The 23,246-nt window shown below is 43.1% G+C and overlaps 1 protein-coding gene across 1 annotated transcript; it reads left to right on the forward strand.

Moving 5' to 3' along the window:
• The first annotated feature begins 1,678 nt into the window (after positions 1-1,678).
• SYNM (synemin) lies at positions 1,679-22,434 on the forward strand. Its single transcript, XM_066558927.1, has 4 exons — positions 1,679-2,480; positions 7,753-7,877; positions 13,579-13,649; positions 15,149-22,434. Exons 1-4 carry the CDS (start codon positions 1,695-1,697, stop codon positions 18,787-18,789), a joined length of 4,623 nt encoding a protein of 1,540 aa, XP_066415024.1. The 5' UTR covers positions 1,679-1,694; the 3' UTR covers positions 18,790-22,434.
• Positions 22,435-23,246: the final 812 nt, after the last annotated feature.

Genomic DNA, 23,246 nt, shown 5'->3' on the forward strand with positions numbered 1-23,246 from the left:
ACCCCTGGGGGCTGGTTTAGTCCAGCTCCGTGTGGATGCCAGTGTCACCCGGGGTTTTTAGGACAACAGTGACATCAGAGGGAGAAAAAGCCTCGTAAACCACAGGAAGGTAGCTCTTCCCAGAAGCACAGTGGTTTCCCTCATAAAAGAACAGCAGGTGTTAGAGTGTCACCGAGGGACTTGACTTCGACCACAAAGCCAAGAAAACTCAAGTGCCTTTAGTAAATCTCAGCTTCTCAGTGACCTCTGAGGGAGCAAATCTGCCAAGGTTAAATTGGCTGACTTTTAGGCCAAAGCCAACGATTTATCTGTGTTGGTTAGGCTCAAATCCTGGAGGCTTTACTGAGATTAGAAGAAAACTTGCTCAGCAGAGAGCAAAGCAGCAGCCAGAATTTGGCCTTTCTGAGGGCAGGGAGGTGCAGCTCTGTGGGAAGGCTTGGGAAGGGTGACACAGAGCAGCAAAGGAGTTGCAGTGCCCAGAGCAGGTCAGTGTGGTACATCTGTACCCTGACCCCAGCCCTGTGGGGCTTGTGCCAAATTCCAGTCCTTTCCACATGAGAGCTTTGGGTGGGAGTGGTCCTAAGGGGCAACCACAGAGGTGGGAGCTGTGCTGCCTTGTGTGAAGCAGCAAATCTCTGCAGAGCTCCCAGTGCTGCAGCACTGGGTGAAATAGAAATGTGTGTGTGTCAGAGAGGGAGAGAAGAATGCCTGGGGAGATGAGAAAGGCTGAAATGAGTCACTCCTTGTCTTTTTTGTCTAATTTGGTAGATAATACAGGGTGTGATGCTTCACTGCCTCCTTGCTGAGTTCCAGGCAGTCAATGAAAGGATCCAGCTGGATCCAGCCCTTATATGGTGCAAAATGAGGCCGGGAGAAGCGGGCACAGGGACACGCAGGCTGCAGGCGCCTCAGCCCCGAGGTGAGATGTTCTTCTGCCGGGCAAAGGTTTATGGTTGTGACACGAAGCCAAAATTGGAGGTGTTCCACTTAAAAGTAGTGTTATGAAGTGGCATTTGACACTTTATGTAAACATAAGCCCAGGCACGGTGCAGTAACAGCGGCAGGTGATGGCAAAGAGGGTAAATCCAGAAATCCCTCGTGGGGAGCAGAGCACCCGGGGCTGTGCTGGGAGTGCAGGATGAGCCCCAGCAGGGAGGAGGAGGAGAATGCCAGGGAAAGGGGATCAGGACAGCAATGCTGGGAGCTTCCTAAGCAGGGCCGGGCTCCTGACTAAACAGGCCTTGTTCTCCGAGCAGGATTTGGCTCCCTGAGCTTGACTTTACTTCCCAAGCCTGGCCTTGCTCCCTGAACTCAGCTCCCTGAACTCAGCTGCCTGAGCTCGACTTTGCTTCCCGAGCCGGGCTTTGCTCCCTTAGAAGGGCTTTGCTCTCTGAACGAGGCTTTGCTCCCCGAGCGGGACTTGGCTCCTTAAGCCGGGCTCTGCCCCTTAAACCGGGCTCTGATTCCCGCCCAGGAATTTGGCGGGAGCCGCCAGCAGCCGGCAGGGGGCGCCGCGGAGCAGAAGGGCGGGGTCCGGGGGCGGCGTCGAGTGCGCGGGGGCGGGGCCAGTGCTGAGGGCCGGGGCTGAGGGGCGGGGCCTGTCCCGGTGCCGCGCAGACCCCGCAGCTCCCGCCGCAGCCGCGCAGCGCCCGCAGCCCCAGGGCCACCGTGCCCCGACCCCGCGGCCCGGCAAGATGTGGCGGCGCTGGGAACCGGGATGGGACGAGAAGAGGGAGCTGCAGGAGCTCAACTCCCGCCTGCGGGTCTTCGTGACCCGCGTGCGGGAGCTGGAGGAGGAGAACCGCTTTCTGGCGCGGGAGCTGGCGGAGCTGCGGGAGCAGGAGCTGATCGGGCTCCAGGTGCCCGAGCAGGAGCTGGCCTGGCTGCGGATGCAGCTGGAGGAGCTGAGCCGGGCGAAGCTGGAAGCGGAGCTGGAGCGGGACGGGCTGCGGCGGGAGCTGGAGGAGCTGCGGGCGCTGGGCGCGGAGGTGCTGGGGATGCGGCGGCGCCTGGAGCCTGAGCTGGCCGGGCAGCAGGCGCTGCTGGAGCGGCTGCGGGGCGAGTGCGTGGCCCTGGAGGAGCTGCTGCTGGAGCTGCAGGCCGAGCACGGGCACATGGCAGAGCGGCAGCGGCGGGAGGCGGTGGAGATGCGGGAGCTGCGGCTGAACCTGGCCGCCCTGCCTCCTCCCTTGGCCGGGCTGAGCCTGGAGGAGTTGGAGGAGACCTACGAGATGCTGCTCAACCAGAGCTGCCGGGAGACCCTGCTGCGCTACCAGGAGCAGATCCAGGTGCTGCAGGAGCAGGAGGCGCAGCGCAACCGGGAGAACCTGGAGCTGCTGCGGGAAGAGAGCCGGCAGTGCCGGCAGCACCTGGAGGATCTGCACCGCCAGGGCCAGGAGCTGGTCGCGCTGCGGGAGCGGCTGGAGCAGGAGATGCTGGCCCTGCAGGACCGCCACGGCGCCGAGCTGGAGGAGTACCAGGTGGGTGGCACATGGGCCCCGCTCCCGGGACTCTCCCGCTTCACCTGACGCTCCTGTCCCTCGCGTTTTCCCTTCAGTTCTGATCCATGGCGCGATGTGAGCCCGACTTTCCCGTCCCTCCTCCTCGCTCTGCTCCGGGAGCTGCTAAAGCCGCTCTCACTCGGTGTGGTCCAGGCTTTACCACCCCGCTTTCCCTCCTGGCAGTGGGATTTCCCCAGGCTGGAGGAGGAGGTGGCCCAGCAGGAGCCTTTTGCTGCTGAGCCCTTCTCTGTGTGGGGCGGGGAGTCCCTCAGAGCCCCGGGGGTTTGGGGAGCGAAGGGTGTGACTCAGAAAGGGGACAGTGACCCTGAGGACATCATCCCGGTGACAGGTGCTGCCTTCCCAACCTGCCCTCGGCAGGTGGCCAAGAGCATGGAGCGGGCACACGGCCTTGCCAGGCTCCTGGCAGGCTTGGCAGGAGCGCTTGGGACACGGAGCAATCCCTGGAGCAAATGAACCGTGGGACACGGCCCTGAGACTTCAGGGTGGCCTGTCCCCATCACAGAAATAATCAGGAATTTCTTCCTGTTTTACGCCCATTCCAGTGTGCCTTGAGCCTCGGGAAAAGCTTGTGATCCCCAGCATAGTTAAGAAAAGTTTGTGTAAAGGTGAGAAGATGTTGGAGGTGTCAAACAGGGCCTAGAGCATGTGCAGCTGGGGGTTTGTTTGTGTCAGGGTGATGTTCCGTGTAATGTGTGATCCCCCGTGTGTGGGAGGGGATCAGCTCCTGCCGGAACAGCGGAGTATCCGCTCATCCAGCTCGGAGTGGAGAGCACATATTAGATCATGCAGCCCATCCATCCATTTCCTGAGGGTAACAATTCTTTTGTTCGTTGTTAGACCCTTTATTAACACCCTGCTGGAGCTCGGTGTGTGCCCGAACCCCGTGTTTGCCCAGCTTTGTGCAGATTATGGCGATGTTGGCAGCTGGGAAGGGACTGGGACCTGTGGCTGTGTGCGTGTCTGGTTTTTGTACTCTGCTGGATTGTTTGGAAGCTGCATAGTTTGCAGATGCTGTGAACTGAGACAGATTAGGTATGTAAGAAGTAATTGGAAAGGCTCTTAACTTTTAAATAATTTTTTTTTTGGTTTTGACAGGACAATTCATTCTGACAGTCACATATGTAAACATTCCCAAAGCTGTAGAAGATGACATATGTAAATCCCTCATTAATTAAATCTATCCAACAGGCAAAACCTACTGAAAATGTAAAGAAGAAATAAACCTCTTAATTTTTTCCATTTTATATTTAAAGTTTCTTAGATTTCCAAAACATGACCTTCTTTCTGTCTGTATTTTTATTAGGGTTTTATAAGGAGAGTAATTATTGCTCAAACGGAAGGCCTCTAAATATGGAGTAAAGAGAGCATTTTGTATAGCTTGCTGTCCCATGCCACAAGTTTTTCTTCTACAGTCAGTGAGAATAGCTTCTATTTAACTTTTTCAGCTCAGGGAGGTGTTTTTAAACCAGTTATCTCTGTATCTGGTTGTATTTCTAAAGAATTTGCTTTGAAAGGGCAACTGGAGAAACCTGTTGTAGATGACAGCAGTCTATTGCAGAAGTCAAATAATCCAAATCAATGGATGCTCTTGAATGGTCCTGATGCAATGCTCCAAAATGGATTGTTATTTTGACACCAAAATTGCAGACTTCTCTGGTACTCTCATGAATGTTTGGCATCTTTAGATTTTACAGGAAAAATAGTTTCAAATCTTAGTAATACAAGAAGAAAAAAGTGTGTTGAAAATATCTGACCATTTTCACCAGAAATGGAATATTATCTAGATATATATTCAAATATGTCATAGGGTTTATTAATTCTGAAGGATGTTGTGTTTGGGTTTAATGAGAAAGGCCTTTTTGCAGTTGCCAGTCTCCTGTACATGAGAAATAAAAGCTTTTCCTCACATCCAGGAAGAAAAATTATGGAATGCGTAGAAGCAGCTGTTTCAGGTTCCGTTCTTGGGATCAAAGCTTTTTTTTTTTCTCACTCATTTCTCTTACTGGTTGAAGTATGTTCAGCATGGGTTTTAAACTGCTCTTTAAAAAGCATCAATTCCATGCTTATTTATTGTAGCGTGTCATGTAGAAATGATATGTATGTGCAGATTAAAGTCAAGTTATTATTGTTCATTGCAGCTGCAATGGCAATTAGATTTATTCATATTTTCCATATATCATCCAGTTGCCTTATATGTTCATCTTTGCCTCCTGAACTGCCCTTATCCTCGCTGAAGCTTTCAGCAGTGTTAAATAGAAAAAAGTATTTGGAGTTATAATGCAGCTGAACCAGGCAGGCAGTAAATCATACACTGGAAAATTTTCACTGGTCCTGAGTGCTAAAGGGATGAACTCAGTAGATCTCTTACTTCCATAATTTTAGCTGTGTGCCATGAGAATAGTGATACAAAAACTCCTGGTGGTTTGAAAAGCCTGAATTATTTGTATGTAAAACCATCCATGGCCCATCCTGCTGCTCTGAAATGAGGCAGATATTTTTAACTGATAAGAGTGGATTTAGGATCACTTCCTGTGTCAGTGCTGTGAGCTCGAGAGAAGGAGAAAACATCTTGTCAAATGCACATTTAATGTTGATATGTCGTGTGCCTTTCTCTGTGTAGCAGTTTCAAGCCAGGCAAGTGCAGGGTGAGTTCCTCCCCTGCTGAGCCATGAATGAGCTATGGGATCAGTAAATAGTTCCAGATGGAAAGGGCTGGGGCCTGGAATCCTCTATTCCCTCAGTAGGTACAGCTTGGACAACCCAAGGAAATTCTTTCCCCCCTGCTGCCCTTCTAAAATTTCCCAGTGCTGCCTGGAAAGGAGCACATGAAGGGTGAGAAAACAGTTTCTATTCCTTTACTTAGTCCTAGCAGGACATCACAGAGATTTGGGGGCTGTGATTGATGTGGCTGGGAAGCAGATCTTTCCAAGAGAGTCCTGTGTGAAGAAAACACCAGATCTGCCAAGTAGAGGTTACCTTTTGCAAAATGGGTTTGTTGGCTCACAATCTGCTGGACTTTGATGGGTTGGTTTCTGTGCTTTTTGGTGTGCTTGGAGACAGAAGTTGAGGCCAGTTGTCTTCTGCTTTATGTTTGAGCATCAGTGATGGAGGGCTGGGTGTCTGCCACCCAGTCTATAGAGTGTCTGCTCCCACTGGAATGAATTCCTTTGGAACTACTGCACAGCTGGCTGGGCTCTGTGCCCCCTTATGGTAATCATGAGCTCCAGCTCTTGGATCCCCAGTGCTCCCCAGCCCCATGGGCAGAATCCAGGTGGATTTTCAAACCCAGACTAAAGAACTTGAGGGTGAGGGACTGAAGCTCCTGTGTTGTTGGATAGGTTTGAACAGCCCCTGTCTTTCAGAGCTCCCCATACTCTGTAGTCTTGTGTAGAAATTTCCTGTATGGATTTTTCTGGGACTGCATTTTAAAGCTCTGCACACGTATAGGTTATTCTGAGTTTAATTGTGGAGGCAAGAAACATCTGCATCATTTAACTTTTGTATCAGAGCTCTTAGGGATTGGTTTTCTTCTGCACCTTCTGCTGACTCTTGGTTCTGTTGCACCCTGGCCATTCCTGCTGGATAGCCTTTTCCATTTAAAAACAGTACTTGTACTTTTCTTGCCTTCTCACCTCGGTATTTTCCATTGTGTCTGTGCTGTCCTTGACCAGGATTGTTCCCTCAGAGCTGCTGAGGGTCTGCCTGGCCATGGGATGGTGCCTCCACTGGGGTCTGCAGGAGGCTGTTGAGGGCTTTGTGGTGCTCTTTCAGATATGCAGATATGATTTGTCTTCTGCCATAAAAGGGGAATTTTAAGTACACTGAAGACTGTAGGCAAGGATTGTCATATCAGGGGAAACATCAGTGTAATCATTTAGCAAGAGCTGCAAAGGCAAATGAAGAAAGAAATTCATGTGTTATATAGAGAACTGTACCCACGTGTATAGGCAAATAGAGGCAGCTTCCTGCATAGAGCTTTCTTTTTAGTTTTACTTAAAAAACCCCAAAACTATTAATGTTTGACATGCCAGCACTTTATATATATTCTTAGTTCTTACTTCTGCCTAGCACATCATGCTGGTATTAACAGCAGAGTCCCCTGTATCTTCATTTTTATGCTATTGCACATACTGTGATACTGGAGCACTTGCTGCCTATCAGTGATATATTTTGAATTTTTTAAAACTAAACCATCAGTGCCTTGATTTTCCAGTTTGATTGCAAAGCAGTTTTCAGCATGAAATCTAAAATACACTGTTGTGAATTCCTGTTCAATGTTGTACATGTGTATGAGGTTTTGCTCTGTAAATGACATTTCAGAGTTCCTGCATCGTGCAGAGTGATGTGAACAAAACAGAATTGGGCCTTTGTTGATATTTAGTTTCTGTCTTCCCAGCCCCCAGAACAAAGTGCAATCTATAGCATTAGTTAGCAAGGTTAGATTTGGTGTGTATATATATATATATATATATATGACAATTCACCCTTCATGTGAGAGGCAACACCAGTGATTAAAGCACTTTCTATTATTTTCTTCCTTCTGCCATTTAGTGTAAATACACATAACCTTTTATATTTGTTTGTGCTGCATAAGGTCATATATAGCCATTGAGATGAAAATGAGCAGTCTTTTATCCATCTTCTGAGCAGCAGTTAGGAGAGAGCTGTGTGGGCCTCAAAGCAGGTGTCAAAATCCTGCAGAAGACTTGAAGGAATCAATGGAGATTCATCTTTTACCTTGTGGGCACTGTGAGTGTCTTCAGATGCTCAAATTCCAAAACTGGTTTGAACCCACACATCTGTGGAACTGAAAATACTGATTAGCTTCTCATGGCAAAGCAATTGCTGAAATTTCTGATCTCAAGTGTGATTTAAGTGTGTCTTAAAATGACCAAATGAGTCACATATAAGTCTTATGAAGAAGTGTATTTTCCTTGCAATGTGTGCTTATGAACTTTTGCACAGGGCATCTGAATGGGTTTGACTGAAATAATTTAACCAGCTTAGTAAGGAATAAAATGAATTTAGCATAAAACTTGCTTCAGGAACAATTTATTTCAGCTTGTATATGAGGAGGTCATGGAGCTGATTTCTTCTGGTTTTTGAAGTGATAGAGCATTGATGTATTTTTGTATCAGTTTTTTTTAATTAAAATTTTTATGTTTTAAGGCATTGAAGTGTACAGATTTTTATGTTCTTTCAAAACTAAAAATAATTTTTTTCTGTTCAGAGAATAATTGATGCCCTGGAAGAAGAAAAGCAGTTCCTGACCATGTCAATCACAGATTACCTGAGGGACTACCAAGAACTCCTGCAGGTGAAAGCAGGCCTCATCCTTGAAATTGAAACCTACAGGTAAGATTTGTGGTCACACTATTGTCTAGACAGAGGATAATTTAAATCCCTTTTTATAGATATGGGAGCCCCATTCATCTTCTTTCCAGCATTTAAAATTTAAACAGTGACTTTGGGAGTCTCAAAGCTCTAAAGCCAATATAATTAATAGGAATCCTATTAACTTGGTACAAATATCGTGGCATGTAAGAAACCTTCTTAGTCCTGGTCGAGTGGATATTAGATTGATGGGGATTTTTGGGGCAATATTTGGTTACAAACTGAGGAGACAATATCCCTAAATTGCAATCAATAAAACTTGAGGTTATGTAGTTGCCATCAACTTACATTGCACATTTCATTGTTTAAATATGTTGATTAGTGACCACCTGCAGCTCTGATGGTAGCAGTGAGTTCCCCATCCTTGGTGCAGTTGTAGGATAGTGGGAAGATAACGTAAAAGTCTGTTTGATTAAGTCCTGGATTTCTCCATCCTTGATTTGTCATGAAAACATGTTTAGATCAAGTGTGAGATAAGAGCAAACCACATCTCTGTTAATGAATCTTCAGGACTATACCTCTCTCTACCAGCTGAGTAGTTGTGGGGTTGAAAATCCAAGAATCATGATGTATGTGGCACAAAACTGATTTGGAATGAAAAAAATCGTAAATAATCCAAAACTGATGAACTGGAGGAAGACCCTTCCTTCTTGTAAAGATGATGTGTTTTTTCTACAAATAGCACAATATTTTCAACAAATTTCATTGAGATACTGATCTTCAAATACAGAGAGATGTGCAATTATTATTGAGGAAAGGGATTATTTGTGAAAATTTAGTATCAGGCTACTTCTGTATTTTTTTGAGGAGACTGCCTCTGACATTACCTTGTCTACACTGGGTGCATTATTAATATTCAACCTGTGTAAATAGATGGGGTATTTCCAGTTAAATATAATATATGCTTCTGTGCATATATTATATTTAATAAATAAAGCCTTAATGCTGTGTCCTGAGTGTGAACCAGTAAGTCTGGATAAAGATAGCACCAGCTGCGTTATGGGTGAGGACTATCAATCCACTGATGCATTTGAAATTTAATTTCAGTTGCATAACTGAAAATATGGGAAACTTGAAATAACTTCTGAGTAGCTTGATAAGGAGTAGTGAGCAGAGAATGTCTTCATGAAGGAGCACCAACAGCCTGTTCAAGATGCCTTGTCTGCAAGGAGGCACAGACCAAGGCTGGTTTCTGGAGGAGATAAAATCACAGACAGTGAGGGACAAGTGATCTGCAGTCACTTGATAAGCAACAGTGTGTTTCTTCATGTTTGTTGGAGTGGGATCCCTGTGATCCTTGGGAAGCCAGTAGTGTCTGGAGCATTACTGTGGAAGTGGTGGCCAGTTGTGATCCTTATCTGGGTGTGTTAATTCTGTTAACTTTGCTAAAAAACATGATTCTTCTGAATTTAATCCCAGCTCTGTTGTTGACTTTCACTGCTGTTGTTAAACTTTCTCCCTTGGTTTATTCATCTGCAAAACAGGATTGGCACTGTCACAATAACAGAATTATCAGAGTTGTTTTGATGATTAGTATTCATCCAGAACTAGGAATGATAATTCCCAGGTATTCAGTTGTTTGAAAACCTTGTAAGCCCATGAAATTCTGGAATTTCTCTACAGTTGTATCACTGATTATCTGAGCATTATTGGTTTGTCCAAGGATTCCCTGTCCTGGTTAATGAAAGTAGAACAATTCAGCATCACCTGCAGTGTGTTTGTTGTCCAGTTCAGAAGCTCCTTAATCCATAGGATTTCTTCATCTGATGGATGTGAATGCAGCTTGGGTCACTGATGGCCTTGGCAAGGCAGATGTCAGTGGAAAAATTAGCATCTGCCCACTGAAGATGAGATAAGAATAAGAGAATGGGCCTTGCTACAGATAAAAAACTTCCAAATGCCAGTAAACAAACTTCATTTAAAATATCAGAAGCTGAAAAGCTATTGTTTTGTGGTTTTACATTTATGCAGTTTTACCTATTCCCCTTCTCTTCTTTTTCTCCCTTTATTCAAGAAAATAGTTCCTTTCTTCTTGTGTGTCTCTGTCAACCCTGTGTGGGAGGGGACCCAGTCCATAAAGTCAAGTAGGACAATTCTGGACAGCTCACTCATGTGCTTTTTCAAATCCTGTTCCTCTCCCAGGTCTTTTTACCTGTGGAGAAAAGGGCTTGTGAGCACAGCTTTAGCTGGTTTTCACAGAGGATGCTGGCAGATACCCTGGCTTATGCATACTGGAAACAAAAGGCACCTATTCACATTCAGTCCAGCATCCTGAACTTTCCATGGAGAGCTTCCCACCAAGGCCCTGGCATTTCCTTTCCTCCTGGCCCTATAGGTTAAGGGTGTGGTAGCTGCTCATGGAGCCTTCTTTCTATCTCCCACCCTCTTTCTTTTCTCTTTGTTTCACAACTCCTGCAGTTCTGTTACAAGGTCAGTTCTTTCCATTAGTCACCATTGCTCCTGGAGTGGGAAGAAGGATCACTGCTGCAAGGAACACCCTTCCTTAAGGTCCAAGTGTATTTCCTCTCTGACTCTGCTCACCCTTCCTGCTCTGGGAGCCGAGATTCACTCAGGAACAGAAATATGTGGCCTTGTGGAGTTACACCTCATGGGAATATTCATTCCTAAGCCCTTTTCTCACTGTTGAAGTAAATATTTATCAAGTGTCTCACAGTTTTGTTCTGTGTCCTTGGAACCCTTCAAAACCACAGCTACTTAACTATGCTTAGGTTTTATTTCCAGAGAGAAGTGGTGAATTAGTCACCCTGTAAAAATCTTGATTTTAAAAAGAGATAGAAAACCTGCCTAGAATCTGAATTACTCTCAGGCCTTTCTCCTTAGCTAGCAGAAACTTCTCTTCACATAGCAGAGGCTGCCCAGAGCCTGTACCAATAGGTTCAGGAGCTTTTCTGTCCTCTCTAAAATATGTTGTTAAGGGGTAAAATATTTCACTTTGAAATTCCAGTGTCATACAAGTGTTCTGTTCAGGTTACCACCCTGCATTCTGAAGCACCAAAGGCTGCACAACTTTATTTCCATGGTCATTGTTAGGATCTCTGAACACACTTGCCAGGTGAACTTTGACTTGTACTCCTTCATCAACACTTCTGACCCTTCCCATGCCTTCCTCTCACAGAATTATCACCAGCATTAAAGCTCCTCTGATCCACTCACCACAGCCTTTTCAGTCAATCTCGTTACTTCCCCTTTATAACTTGTACCATCCAATAGGTTCCAATCCTGTATGGGTTTTATTTTGAGAACACGCTGAGTGTTCAACACCTGGGGAATTTAACATGCAGTTACCTGCTGTTCTTCACACTCCTCATCCTCCCGTCCTGGGAGGATGGAAAAAGGATGTGGAATGGCCTTGACCTCCCTTCCTGGAGAGGTGGGATTTTTTGTAACTCCTTAGCAAATACCCAGGATAGAGAGGATGAGTTTTTATGGCTTGCTGGCCAACTGCCCCATCTGAGATTTTGTAGTGTTGTTTTTTTGTTTTTGCAGTTGAAATGAAGTCATTACTGTCCTGAATGCCCATAATAAAATTTGCACTACATCCTTTTGTTCTCTCTCCCCACCCCAACCACCTTATCTCCTCCTCCTGCCCTCATGGACTGGTTGTTTCTGTTGTCATCCAGCACAGGCTGACGAGCATGTCCCTGCTAACTTTAGATAAATGACATTAATAATGAGATGAGCTAATGGTGCAGTTGGATTATTTTCTGGTAACACTTAAATTAAGTGTTAACAAAATAGGAGTATATGTCATTTGGGACCCGATTTCCAGGAAGTAGCTGACATGGTTATTTTTTTTAGAAGAGTGCTGCTTGGAGAAATTTTTTTTTACTATTACTATGAGTGCTTTAAAGTTCATACAGTTGAAATTAATTCTTTGGGCAGTTTAAGTTTAAAAGCAGACTTTACTACCAAGAGGCTATTATTAGGAAAGGATGCAGAGGAATAGAGAAGGAAAATGACTTGCATAAACTCAAGCTATGGTCAAGCTGAGCAGCACAAGCACAAGCTGAGTTTGCTGGCTCAGTACAGTACCCTGCCCTTTCTCGTGCCAGTTTAGTACGCCAAGCTCTGTTTAACATTTTCTTGGGTTTCTGATAAGTGTGAGGTCATACATATTATAAAGTGCCCAGTGAGATTCTGATTCTCTGTCCAGTTTTACAGAGGTTTCAGGAAGCTTTGCCTTTCACTTTCAGTAGTAACACTTCAGATCCAGCTTTTCTGTGGGCTGCTGCCCTTTGCCATATACAGTTACCTCCTGGAACTTATTTTTAGTGACTTCATACGTTGCTGCAGCAACTGAACAACTGTTGTTTTAACAGCAGCCAGAAATCCTTGGTCAAACTCCCCACATTCCTGCTTTCCTTCGTCATGGTTAACACTTTCACTGCCAGCTCCTGGATGTGTTTCTGCAGTGTCACCACCAGCTTCTCTGGCAGGTCAGAGAAATTTGTTTGGCACTCACTGGCTCCATCAGATCAGATGTTTGGTCTTGGGAGCATTACATGTGTTGAAGGGATCTAATTCCTCTGAAGCTTCTCTCAGCTTGGAGAAAGATAAATTGCTTTTACTGTGGGTTTTTTCAACTCACAAAATAGAAGGAAAGATGCCCCTCTGAGCCTGTTTTAGGTAGTTCTAACCCAGCTTTTTTTCTGGATCTAGACAAATCCATCAAGGCAAAGAAAACCTTGCTAATGATATTTTGCTAGTGCCAAAGTGATCAGTCATGGGAAGTGTGAAATATACAGGTGATGCTTAGAACACCTGCTTTGTCAGTTTTGACATAAATGTCCAGCAGAGGTGTTTGTACCCCAATCCTAAGTGGCTTTCAGCTCCTGCCCCGGGGAGTCAGAAGCCTCGGCTATCACAGTCCTCCAGCCTTACTCTTGCCAGCTTTGATGTTGCAGCTGTGTCTTATCAGTGCAGAACATCTGGCATTCCCAAACCCAGAAATGCTGTCACTGGCTGGTAGGAGCAGCACAAACCCACCAAGTCACCGTGCTGCCTGCAGCATTGCCTTGCACAGGGAATGACCTGATGTAGCATTTCCAGGCTGCTGCCCTGGCACTTCCTGGAAGTGTGGGAGCTGTTGCAGTGTCACTGCCAAAAGGGACAGGGACAGACAGAGATGGCATTAAAGGAAACCAAGCAGCTTCTGACACAGAGAATTTCCCTACTCCTTTTTTTGTGAAATGTGTTGTGCTGATTTCCAATGGAATAGGGACTAGGAATAATTAATTTAACACTGTAAATTGTTTCCTCCAGCACTGTCTTTGATAGCAGAGGTTATACTTTCCTTCATTTTTCATTTCAAAATGATAGAACTTGCAAATCCTCCTGTAACAGTTCCCTCATGTCACACTTCAACACCACCTTTACTACTCTTTTACAAACAGGAAGGTTGCTGTCCTTTTTTCTTTTTTTTCATTTTTGCATTTTCTTTGTAAAACATCTTGCCCAGAGAAGCTGTGGCTGCCCCATCCCTGGAAGTGTTCCAGGCCAGGTTGGATGGGACTTGTTGCCACATTCCGCTATTCCAGGTTTCTCCTACAGGATAATTTTTTCAATTTCTAAGACTTTTAAATGTAAAATATTATGCTTATTGTTCCCAGTATTTTAATTAAATGCCCTTTGTGTTTTGCAGAGCTTTGTTAGAAGGGGAGAGCAAGCCATGGATTATATGGAGAGAAGAGTATGCAGGGAAACTGCCTCAAGGTAAAATATGAATATTTTAAAATTAATTTTGATTTAAATTAAATACAACTAGAAATTATTATGTTATACGGTTCCTGATGTATATTTTTATGGGTGTAGTGCAAAGTGAATATTGAATTTGTTTTGAGTGTTAATATTTTAAATCAACATATTGCTCTTCTATGTGAGATACCTTACAAAATCATGGCTTGAGTGGAGGACGTAGGGAGTGATATTTTGTAGCTCTAAAGAACTTCTGAGTGCCCATAGGTCTTAAGAGAGTTCTGAAGTATAAAGCAAGAGGTGTTTAACAGCACATGTAGTTAAAAATATGGAGTTCATCATCCTGAGGCATTGTGAGTGTTCAAAAGTTCACATGGGTTTAAAGAGATATCTTAGCAGAGTAAGGAAAGACAAATCAAAGACTTACTAAACATAAAGATGCCATTTCTATCTTAGGAGCTGCAAATCTCTGGAGGCTGTGAGAGTATACAAGGGAAGTATCACTGTTTATTTGCCCTGTTCTTATACTCTTCCCTGTGTATCTACTCTTGGTGCCTGCAAACAGGGTTTTAGATAAGATGGACCTTCACCGTGACTGCTGTGGCCATTGCAATTAATAACAGAATTAATCTGGATAATACTCATGAGTTTAACAATGTAGGGTCATTACTGTAGTCCCAGAAGACATTTGAAGGCTGTGTGCGTAGCAGGAAATGCAAGAGGCTCAGGCTGAAATGCTCACAGAGATCTGCCTGTGCTGTTAAATTGTGAGCACTGTGCCTGCATCTGGGCAGCACAGTTTGGATCTGGACTAGCCAGTACTTCTGCAGACAGTGCTCAGCATATTCACAGAATAGGGAAGGAATTACAGAAATAATACAGGGGACAGTGCCAAAAGTCAGAGGAGATGTGGTAGCTTTTTAGGAGTGAGAGATGTGAGTGGTGCAGTACTGGTTGGTCTTGACTGTCAGATATTCCTGGCACATTGTATTAATTTCTATAGATAGAGCCTAAAAGGTTCTTTGTTTCTCTCCCTTGTTGTGCTTTACTGTGTAGCTATGAAGGGTTGTGTGTGTGTTTGCAGCTTCTAGTATGTGTTGGCAGTGTGCCATTAAATGTCAATAGGAACTAAGAAACTTCAGTGATGAAGCAAAAAACCCAGCCTGTGATATTAACATACATTATTTAATAAGAAGTTGTAAATGAACATCAGTATAAATACAAAAAGTGTAATTCCTCAATAAATGCCACAATACCCAGTAGTGCACAACAGGTAAAATTAGCAAGATCTTGTAACTTGAGAAAAAGCTTTGCTTTCAGCTTTAATGTAATTTATGCACAGACTTAATTAACAAGCAAAACCTACAGGAATGCCTTTACAAAGCTCCACTGAAAATGAAGACATTATTTGTTTCATAAAACATAGTGCATGTTTTCATAGTTCATGCCGTCTATTTGATGAGATTTTAAATACAAACCATTATTTTAATGCTTGGTCACCTGTGTTCTCTTTGCAGATATTATAAACACTTTGTATAACTACACTGATATTTACTCTACTTATCAAGAAAGTAATAGAAGTAAAGCTTCACCAGCTCCCAGGATCACTGACACGAGGCACAGAATGCCAGTGACAAATATGAGCAGCTCTGCACATTACTCAGCCCACTCCACGCACGCTGGATCACACACAACAACGGGGGGAAGAACTTTTGGAAGAGACCTGCTTGGTTCAACATATCGCCCTTCAACCACTGTCACAAAGGATGAAAGGATTGTAACAGACCACAAAGAACTAAGAACATTCACTCCAGACTACAGTAGCTGGAGAAGCACTGAAATGCAGCAAAAGAGGATTCCAGAAAGGAAGAAAACAGAAGTTACAACTTCATCCACAGTATCTTTTTCAAAAGAGTCAACACATGCTGAAAGATCAGACAAGGACCACAAGCCTGATGCTGAAAGAAGTAAACCAGGCTTCACTAGATTTCCAGCTTATGAGCTGATTACCAGTGCAAAACCATCTAAATATGAAGAAACTATAATTGAAACTCGGACCACGCTAAAAGACAAAAGAGGAGGCAGCAAACCAACTGATGAGAAGACATCTCTGCTGAAAGAAAAAGATAAGCTGGAGAAACAAACAAAGGATGAGAAAAAGAAAACTGATGAGAAATCTTTTATAGAAGAAACTGTCGATTTTGGGAGGAAGACCGAGCAGAAAAAATATATCCATGAGGAAGTTAGCCAGAAGGTAACAGGGAGCGATATTTCTGCTGCAAGAACTTTGAAAAGTGAATCAAGCAAAAAAGATGCAACTGTGACCTTGGAATCAAGAAGCAAAGACGTCATTGAGATACCAATCAGCATTGAAAGGCCTGTTCCTGACAAAGGGCCTCAGAGAAATAAAGAAATAAGGGTACAAGGTGTTAAAACTTCCATAGGAAGAGAAACAGATGAACAGGTAACTCAGTCTGCTGAAACTCGCCAAGTGAGGATTTCAGAAGCAGAGTCCAGTGTGGAAGATCAAGAGCAAATTAGGGATGGGAGCCATAGAATGGGAGCTCTGCCAACCGAAAGCATAGCAGAGAATATTGTTGCTGACATTCTTAAAAGTTTCACACAGTCTTCTAGTTCACAGATGTCAACAGACACCAAAGTGACCTATTTTGATAAGAAAGAACAAGAAGATGAAGGGAAAATCAAGACTGAGTTCACAGTGCAGTCTCAAGTTCAAGAAGACATAGCTATTTCTGATGAAGGTGACTTAGGACAGCTATCAAACCAGGATGTTAGAAAAGTGATTCGAGAGGGCGTTGAGGGGACTCCTTCCAAAGAGGAGATAGAAGATATTGTCCATCACGGCCTGAAAGGAAGCGAGAGCGGAAAGAACGTGTCTGTGAATGTGGAGATTGTAGAGGAGCCACTGGATTACACCACCGATGAAAGGACTGATTTTTCAACACCTTTCCAAGTAGAAGAAGTGGAGGATTCATTCCCTGAGAGGGAGAGGCGTTATGGTGAGGAGGAACAAAACGTCACCTTCACGTATGAAGATGTCAAAAAGAAGAAACCGCGCCATGAGAGCTTCACTCATGTGGAAGAAGTAACCGAGGAAGATGACTCACCTATTGAACAGAAATATTTTGTATCTGTTCCTGATGAGCATCCTATTATTAATGAAAAAGATGATGACTCAGTCTATGGGCAAATTCATATTGAAGAAGAATCAACTATTAAATATTCTTGGCAAGATGAATTTTTGCAAGGCACACAAAGTAAGAGAGAGGAAGGTGCGAGGTCTCCAGAAGAAACCTACAAAGTGGTGGGGGAAGAAGCGAGTGCCCATATTTTAAAAGAGCATCCTGAAGGTGAAAGATCCCATGTTGAATCCATTGTTATTGAAAAAGAAATTAAAATTCCCCATGAATTTCAGACTTCAATAAAAGGGCTTTTATCCAAGGAAACAAAGGACCCTAAACATCAATTGAAGGAAGCTTTGGAGCAGTTGGAGGACAGTCTCCCAGAAAGTGTGAAAGAGGAGCTCTCTGCGTTAACAAAAGACAGCAAAGTGGATGCTAGTAACTTGGCATTTGATATCAAAAAAGTTGATCAGAAGGAGGAGGGGGGCTCAGTGACCATCGTTGCTGAAGTCAATCTGTCCCAGACCCTAAATACTGATGAATTTGATGTAGATCAGCTTGGTGAAGTAATCACAAGCGAGAAGGAGAAGGCAACATTACACTCCCTGAAGAAAGAGAGCTCGGATAGGAGCAGTGTAGAAGTTTCTTCACACAGTGACAAATACACTCCTTTTGCTGACCAAGAGATCTACAGCTCCTCCACGACGAGGCGGAGTGGTGGCACTGGCTATCACACCACTGAAAGGGTCGTTTATGACGGTTCGGTTTCAGAAACTGCAGATTATGGAGAGGCCTCTCACTCATCACACTCAGCTGATGAGACCAAGTCCCAGAGGTGTGTCAGGGTTGGCCCAGCAGAAGTCCAGGGGTTTGAGCAGGTCCTGTATGAAGGGCCTGGTTCTGAAACACTGGAGCTCAGTGCCTCAGAAGATCTTGTTCAGAGAGAGGGGCTGTCAGAATTCAGCCAATCTGTGAAGCACTTCAAACTGGGCCCCAAGGAAATCCAAACCACAGAACAAGTTATTTTTACAGGCCCTATTACTACAGTTGTAGAAGAGATGGATTCTGGAAATCTTTCTCAGAAGGTCTCAACAGACTTCAGCAGGACCACAAGACGTGTCACAGTAGGATCAAGGCAAGTGACTGAAGACGTCTCTTTTGAGGGGTCGGGTTCAGACTCTCTGGCACTCAATAGCTCAGATGGCCTTTCCCAGGCTGAAGGGGCTGTGGATGTCAGCAGATCAATGAGGCACTTCAGGCTGGGCCCAAAAGAGGTTCACACTGAGCACGTTATCTTTGAAGGACCCATCTCTGGTAAAGTGGAGGTCAGCAGCACGAGGGACTTCTCACAGGCAGAAAGTTCAGTCAGACAAATCCAGATGGGTCCCCAGGGATTTATGACAGCTGAAGAGATCATCTACCAGGGGCCTGTCTCTGAGCACACAGAAATCACTGAACTGGAAGACCAGACCTTTTCAGGAGGCTCAAGAGCCTTCAGGCACGTTAAAATAAGTCCTGCAGGAACTCATGCTGAGGAAATCATCTTCTCAGGACCCATTGCTGGAGTGGTGGAAGATCTTTCACAAATAGCAGAGTCCTCTGAGAGCAGCAGCTCTGTGAAGCATATTAAAGTAGGCTCCAGGGAAACAGCTTACACTTTCCAAATGGATGTTTCCAACCTGGGTGGAACATCTGCAGTGAAGAGTGCAGAACAGCAAGAGGCAGGGCTGGTGTCCAGCAAGCAAGAGCCTTCTGCTGGGCAGCCACAGGTCATCGTTGAAAGCAACCAGCTTGCAGGAAATGAAAGCACAAGAAGTGGCTACGTTCTCTCCAGTTTTTCCCAAGATCAGGGTGAAAAGGTGGTGGAACAGTCATTTTTTGATCAAACTGTGCAGTTGCAAAGAACGGTCGGCCAAAGGTCGGATACTTCTGAAGAGAAGAAAGTTGCTTTTGTCTACCTGGACCATGAGGAGGAAGATGATGAGGAGAATGATAATGATGGACAGTGGTTCTGAAAGGACTCTCTGATGAAGCCTACATAGCAGTTTGTTTATACCTATTTTATATTATCCTTTTTTTTAAAGAGAAAAAAAAGGGATGGGGAAACACTCAAACTATTTTGATTATTAATGCTGGACTGAGAAGTGTTGAATTTAAGCTTCTATTCAGCACATTTTATTTTATTGGAAATTTTATTTTTGGGAGAGATCATGCTATTAATATTTTTCCTCAGAGTTCTGTGTCTCATATTTTCAGATTTTTCCACCCATAGAAACAGGAATTTGCTACTGGGGAATTCAAAGTATTCTATTTTTTTGTTTGCTTTATAGCACACCAACTATTAAATGTGTGCTTGAATAGGACTTTTCAAATTATTTTTTTCTTAATACTGTATTGTACTTGGTTACTACAATATTACTATGCAATTCTATTTGAATCTCAAGCTACTAACCACAAATTTAACAGAATATGAGACTAATGAGTGGTAGTAGCTGATTTTCAGTTCCATTTCTTTGTGCTTTCTATATGCAATACCTAATGCATACATTATAAGAGACAGTTATTACAGCTATAAAATTAAATATGATCCTGTAGGATCAAACTAAGCATAGCAAGAATTGACAAAAATGACATTATTTTTATAGCTTGAATGCAGTGCAAAAAGAAAGAGGTAACACTGAGGTAAGAATTTCTCACAGTATTCCAGATGAGAAATAGTGAATTTTATGGTTAGGCAGTAGTATATTTAATATCTCTAAAATGAAAACAAATTTAAAAACTAGACTGGATAGTGTTCCCACTGAGGTAAGGAGATCTCCTTACAGATTCAGTGGCTGTGTACATTAGCAACCTGAACTTACTTTGCAGTTCATGGGTTACCTGATACTAGGTATTGCTAAAGGCAAGTGTGAAGTGTCAAACATGATTACATAGTGCCTAATTTCCTAACACAGTGAAATTAGCTGATATGTGTCCTGTTAGGAGGAAACTTTTACAAATGACATTGATGACACTTATGACCATTGTGTGTCAGCTCATTCCCAGATAATCCTTTGTTTACAAACAAGATGTCCTTTTCAATCACTCCCCCTGCAAACCCAACCTGAGATTTGAATTTGTTTTTCTTCCTTTTTTTTTTTTCCCTCTGTAACATGTGCCTTAGGCCAAAGTTGCCTTCTACTTAAATCATTTGCAAATAAGCTAATTTCACTTGAATTGCACATTGGTTGAATGAAGGACATAATTTCACTTTATAATTCAGTGACTTTATAAGTTCAGCTTGGAAGCCAGCACAGCACCACTGGCTGGCCTGACCTGGGCAGTGCTGGCAGTAACAAAAATAGCAGCCAAAATATTGTCACTGGGGTAAGAAATACCATCCTGGCCACGTATGGAAGTAACAAACAGAGGTGAGAAGCTGCTGTTTCTGCACACACACACACTCACAAACACAAGCACACACTCACTCACTGTGCCCACCTCTGCAGAGCAGACACACACCTGGCTCGGGGTGGCTGAGCAGCGCCAGCCTGGCCTGTGCTGACTCCCAGATTTTCTTCCTGTGGTTATGTAAGCCTAGTTTTGTGTGTGCTGATCCATCTTAGAATCCAGTTAGACTATCTTAGTCTGGCATGACAAGTCACTTTCAAGATTCCTTACTATTAACAGAAGTAGATTTCTCAAAGCTGACTGCTGCTTTATACTATGAATGTAAATGCAAAGCTGAGAAGCTCCGTGCTGACTGACATACCCTGCTCTCTCAGATATAGTACAGTTTAATCCATGTGTGCCTTAGTTTTACTAAGTTTGAAACTGTACAAAGCTATTAATGTTCCAAAGATTAACTCATGAGGTTTGTCTGCACTGCAAAATTTTCTGAACGTTTTCCTCATTTTGTCTGGAATCATTTGTAGAAATTGGAAATTCCACCAACAGCTGGAAAATGAATAGGAAACTGAGTTGTGTAGAAGCACTAAAGGCATGTAATCTAAGCTTATTTATACTGTTCACTGTGTAATAGATAATATTTTTTCAAAATTATTCCTATATGCTCAGAAAAGAGCTTGTGCTTCCATTTATAAATAGGATGTTAATTATTGTAATACTTCTAATCTCATCCTATACTTTTGTTTCCTTAGTTGACTGTATGATTTTAAAGGTGGCAACATCTCTGTGTTTAATAATCATGTATAAGCCAGAATTTTCCAGCTAGATGCCATACTGCCAGTAATCAGATTCTGTACTTCAAGTGTCAAATAACTGCATGAAGGAAGAAGTCAGGTCTGTAGAAAGTAAGAGAGGTAAAAATAATGAGGTAAGTTTTCTTGGAATTTTATTCAAGACTTACCATTCTCTGTAAAGCAGATACAAGAATATCTGCAGAAAATATATTTAGCAACCAACAAGAAGCTACTTAAAATGCCAAGCCCATTTATGAATACATTGTGGAATCTCTGACAGATTCAGGTGCTCCTTAGGAACAGTGATGCCAAAACTGTTCTGTTTATCTTCACCTGCTGAGAGGATTATAAGGTAAGGTGAGGGAATAAACCAGTGAGGAGCAAGTGACTCATAAAATTGAAGGATTTAAAAAAATTAAAAATCAGTGTTGCTTCCACTGAGGCAACAACAGCTCTTCAGAAATTCCTTTGCACATCACTGTCAGATGCAGTAGGTTATGCCAAGATACATTTCTGTTTTGATACATAGTCTGGAGGAAAAATTTGTTCGGTGAACTTTATTTCTATTTAAGAGCTGGATTTTAATCAATTATTGGGAAGCTGGGTTATTGTAGAGTACTGGAAATGTGCATTAGCATGACTTTGAAAAGATTTTAACATTTCAGGCACAGTTCCTTTGCATTAAGAAAGGCTGTAAAAACAAAGTTGCCTCACATATAAAAATTCCAAGTTTTAAAAAGGTTTTAATATAAGCAACCCATTTTCCACTTAGTTCTTATTAACCTGAGACATTTAGACATAATGGTAACTTTTGGATAATTCTACCTTCAGACAGCAGAGTGTTTTTAGATGGACAGTCATATCCAGCACGCTCGTGGCTGCATGTGCAGAACTGGGGCTGTAGGTCCATGAATTACTAATGAGAGCAAACACAACCTACTCCCTGGTGTACTAACTCACCCAAGGTGATCACTTTCTGCATAAGGATTATATCCTGTGGCTGAGCAGATTGGTGACACACCCTCAGTCAGCATGCACTTCTGAAGCTTGCTCATATTATGCTTTTTATTAAATAGAAATAACAAATTTACCGCTGAGTTTGGAATAAACAAAACGCTTTTCAAATATAATTAGTATTTTGGGAAGGGTAAAAACTCTGTATTTCTATGCTGATATAGACCAGAAGTGGGGCACTGTTTTTTCAAATGTGTAAACCACTGGTCTAGGAAGCAAATAGAGCATAGAAGATCAAGAAGGATGTGTGAGATAGGGAAAGCTCTGTGCTGCTGGTGTTTGTGAACAGCAGGTGTTTCAAAAGACGGTCAGAATGTTGAACCTGGGTTTGTTGATGTCAGCTGTGTGAAACTTTGCAGGCAGCTTGTGTTCTGGTCATTTGCAATGAAACTGCATTTTTTGTGGTGGTATAAGCTTTGTGATTTTACACTTTTTCACTCTTGAGTATTAAACAATGAAAATCAATGCAGATGTTTCTCTTTCTTCCTGTCTGATGTTTTTAAGGCTGCACTGTCCAAGAGAAAGGACTTAATGTCTGTAAATACCTTGCTCTCAGACTGGGCTAATTTTGGTTCAAAGAATGAACCTAATTTTTCATTCCAGCAAAGATTCACCTCTTTCATGCTGATCATAGAAATGATGGCAGAGCATGGCATATTCCTTATTCCAGCTGCACACAGCGCGTGGGGACCAGCAGTGGTTGTGGAGTGCCACAGGTAGTGGGAGAGGCAGAGTATAAAGCAACACAGAAAGTGGAATTCCCTGAGATTTCAGCATCATAATTGTCCTTGGAGCCTGGCACTTGACCAAGGTACGTCTTAACTTTTACCCTTTTCTAGTAAAGAAAACTGTTTTACACCCATTTAAATCTTTAATGGAAAATAATTATATATATATACACACACATATATATTTAAATGATACCCCTCAATGTACTGTAAAGTTCCTTTTTCTCTTTAACCATACGATTGATTTGTAATGAAAATATCACTCATACTTTTAACCCAGTTTTCTCTTAAATAAATGGGTCAGAATGAGAGTTTATGTGAAAGAGACTTTCTGAAGAGATCCTCCATTTTTAATACACTGAGAAAAAAGCACACATTCTCCATATATTGGAAAACAGGGAAGAAAGTATCTGAAAGTACTGTCGAAATCACAGCATAGTCTGAAGATGGTTAAGTGATCAGCAAAATAGTTTCCACTGGAAATGGCCTCTGTCAGAAAAAGTATGTTTTCAGGCTCCATTAAGTGAAGCAGTATTGCTGTTAAAACTC

This window comes from Molothrus aeneus, chromosome 13, assembly GCF_037042795.1.
Source record: "Molothrus aeneus isolate 106 chromosome 13, BPBGC_Maene_1.0, whole genome shotgun sequence".
Lineage (NCBI taxonomy): Eukaryota > Metazoa > Chordata > Aves > Passeriformes > Icteridae > Molothrus > Molothrus aeneus.